The 1129-nt window shown below is 32.0% G+C and overlaps 1 protein-coding gene across 1 annotated transcript in view; it reads right to left on the bottom strand.

The window, feature by feature from the left end:
• Positions 1 to 9: 9 nt before the first annotated feature.
• The window catches only part of LOC106883407 (toll-like receptor 13), a 3284-nt gene continuing 2164 nt past the window's right edge, over positions 10 to 1129 (bottom strand). The window contains exon 4 of the mRNA XM_052978220.1: positions 10 to 1129. Coding sequence (XP_052834180.1) covers positions 53 to 1129 — 1077 coding nt within the window. The 3' untranslated portion in view covers positions 10 to 52.

Genomic DNA, 1129 nt, shown 5'->3' with positions numbered 1-1129 from the left:
ATATATATATATATATATATATATACACTTAGTAGTTACGAACTATATATACCTAGAAGTTCCGTTCATTAAGAAAATTTTCCAGTTTACGTTTTATAAAGTTTGTAGCATACTCATTATTGTCCCATTCAATAAATTTATTTGTTTCAAAGATTTCTTTCAGACTATTAGGAATCTGATTTGGTTGTAAGTTTTTGAGCACAATAGGCATCACATTTTTTATATTAAGCTTCATAATACCAAGCTGCAATTCAAATTCACATCTCTTGTCTTTTTTATAATATGGTGTCAGAACCATTATCATTTTCTTACTCACAGCCAGAGAACTTTCTATCATTCCAATAATATATTTTCCATAAGCAAAGTCCCTGTTTCGAAAGCAAAGTTTAAAGTTTCCATTGTTCTTATCTTCTCCATTTTCTCCATTATCAAATGTGTGCATCAAATACTTTTCAACCCAATCAGCATCTTTGTCAGAGTAACTGATGTACCCATCAAAATACATGTCATCTCCAGGTATAGCTTCATACTCCTTTTTATTGCCTGCTTTCTGTACATACTGATAAAGTTTAAATATCTTAAATCTGATGTACCAACGTTTAGTGTATGCAAATAAAACTATGACAACAGTTAAAAGAAAACCTCCACCTACACCACCTAAGATATAGTAAAGCGTATAGTCAGTACAATCTATCTTTGACCGAGTGAAATCAAGCAATTGCTTGTCCTGCCAATCTGGAGGACTGTTGCACGTCAGGCCATTTTTGTCTACAATATCTACTGTTGTAGTATTTAACCAGTCCCTGAACCAACGAAGATTGCAGTCACATGCAAATGGGTTCCCAGTAACGTTGAACTTTTTCTTCCTGTTTATATACTTTAAAGAATCACTATCAAAAGTAAATATGAAGTTATTACTGACATCAAGTTCCATCAGTGTTAAATTTGTTACCTCAAATGTGTTGTTTTCCCATCCAGTAATTTTATTTCCCCTGAAATAAACATATTTCAGATGTTTATTGTTTTGAAAGATTTTCTTAGACAATTGGCCTTGAATTTCATTATGAGATAAATCAATAATTTCCAGATTTTTAAGACCACTCAGCAGGAAGCCCTTTTTGTCAGTAGA

This window comes from Octopus bimaculoides, unplaced genomic scaffold, assembly GCF_001194135.2.
Source record: "Octopus bimaculoides isolate UCB-OBI-ISO-001 unplaced genomic scaffold, ASM119413v2 Scaffold_300221, whole genome shotgun sequence".
Classification (NCBI taxonomy): domain Eukaryota; kingdom Metazoa; phylum Mollusca; class Cephalopoda; order Octopoda; family Octopodidae; genus Octopus; species Octopus bimaculoides.
This window is presented reverse-complemented; position numbering and strand designations above follow the sequence as displayed.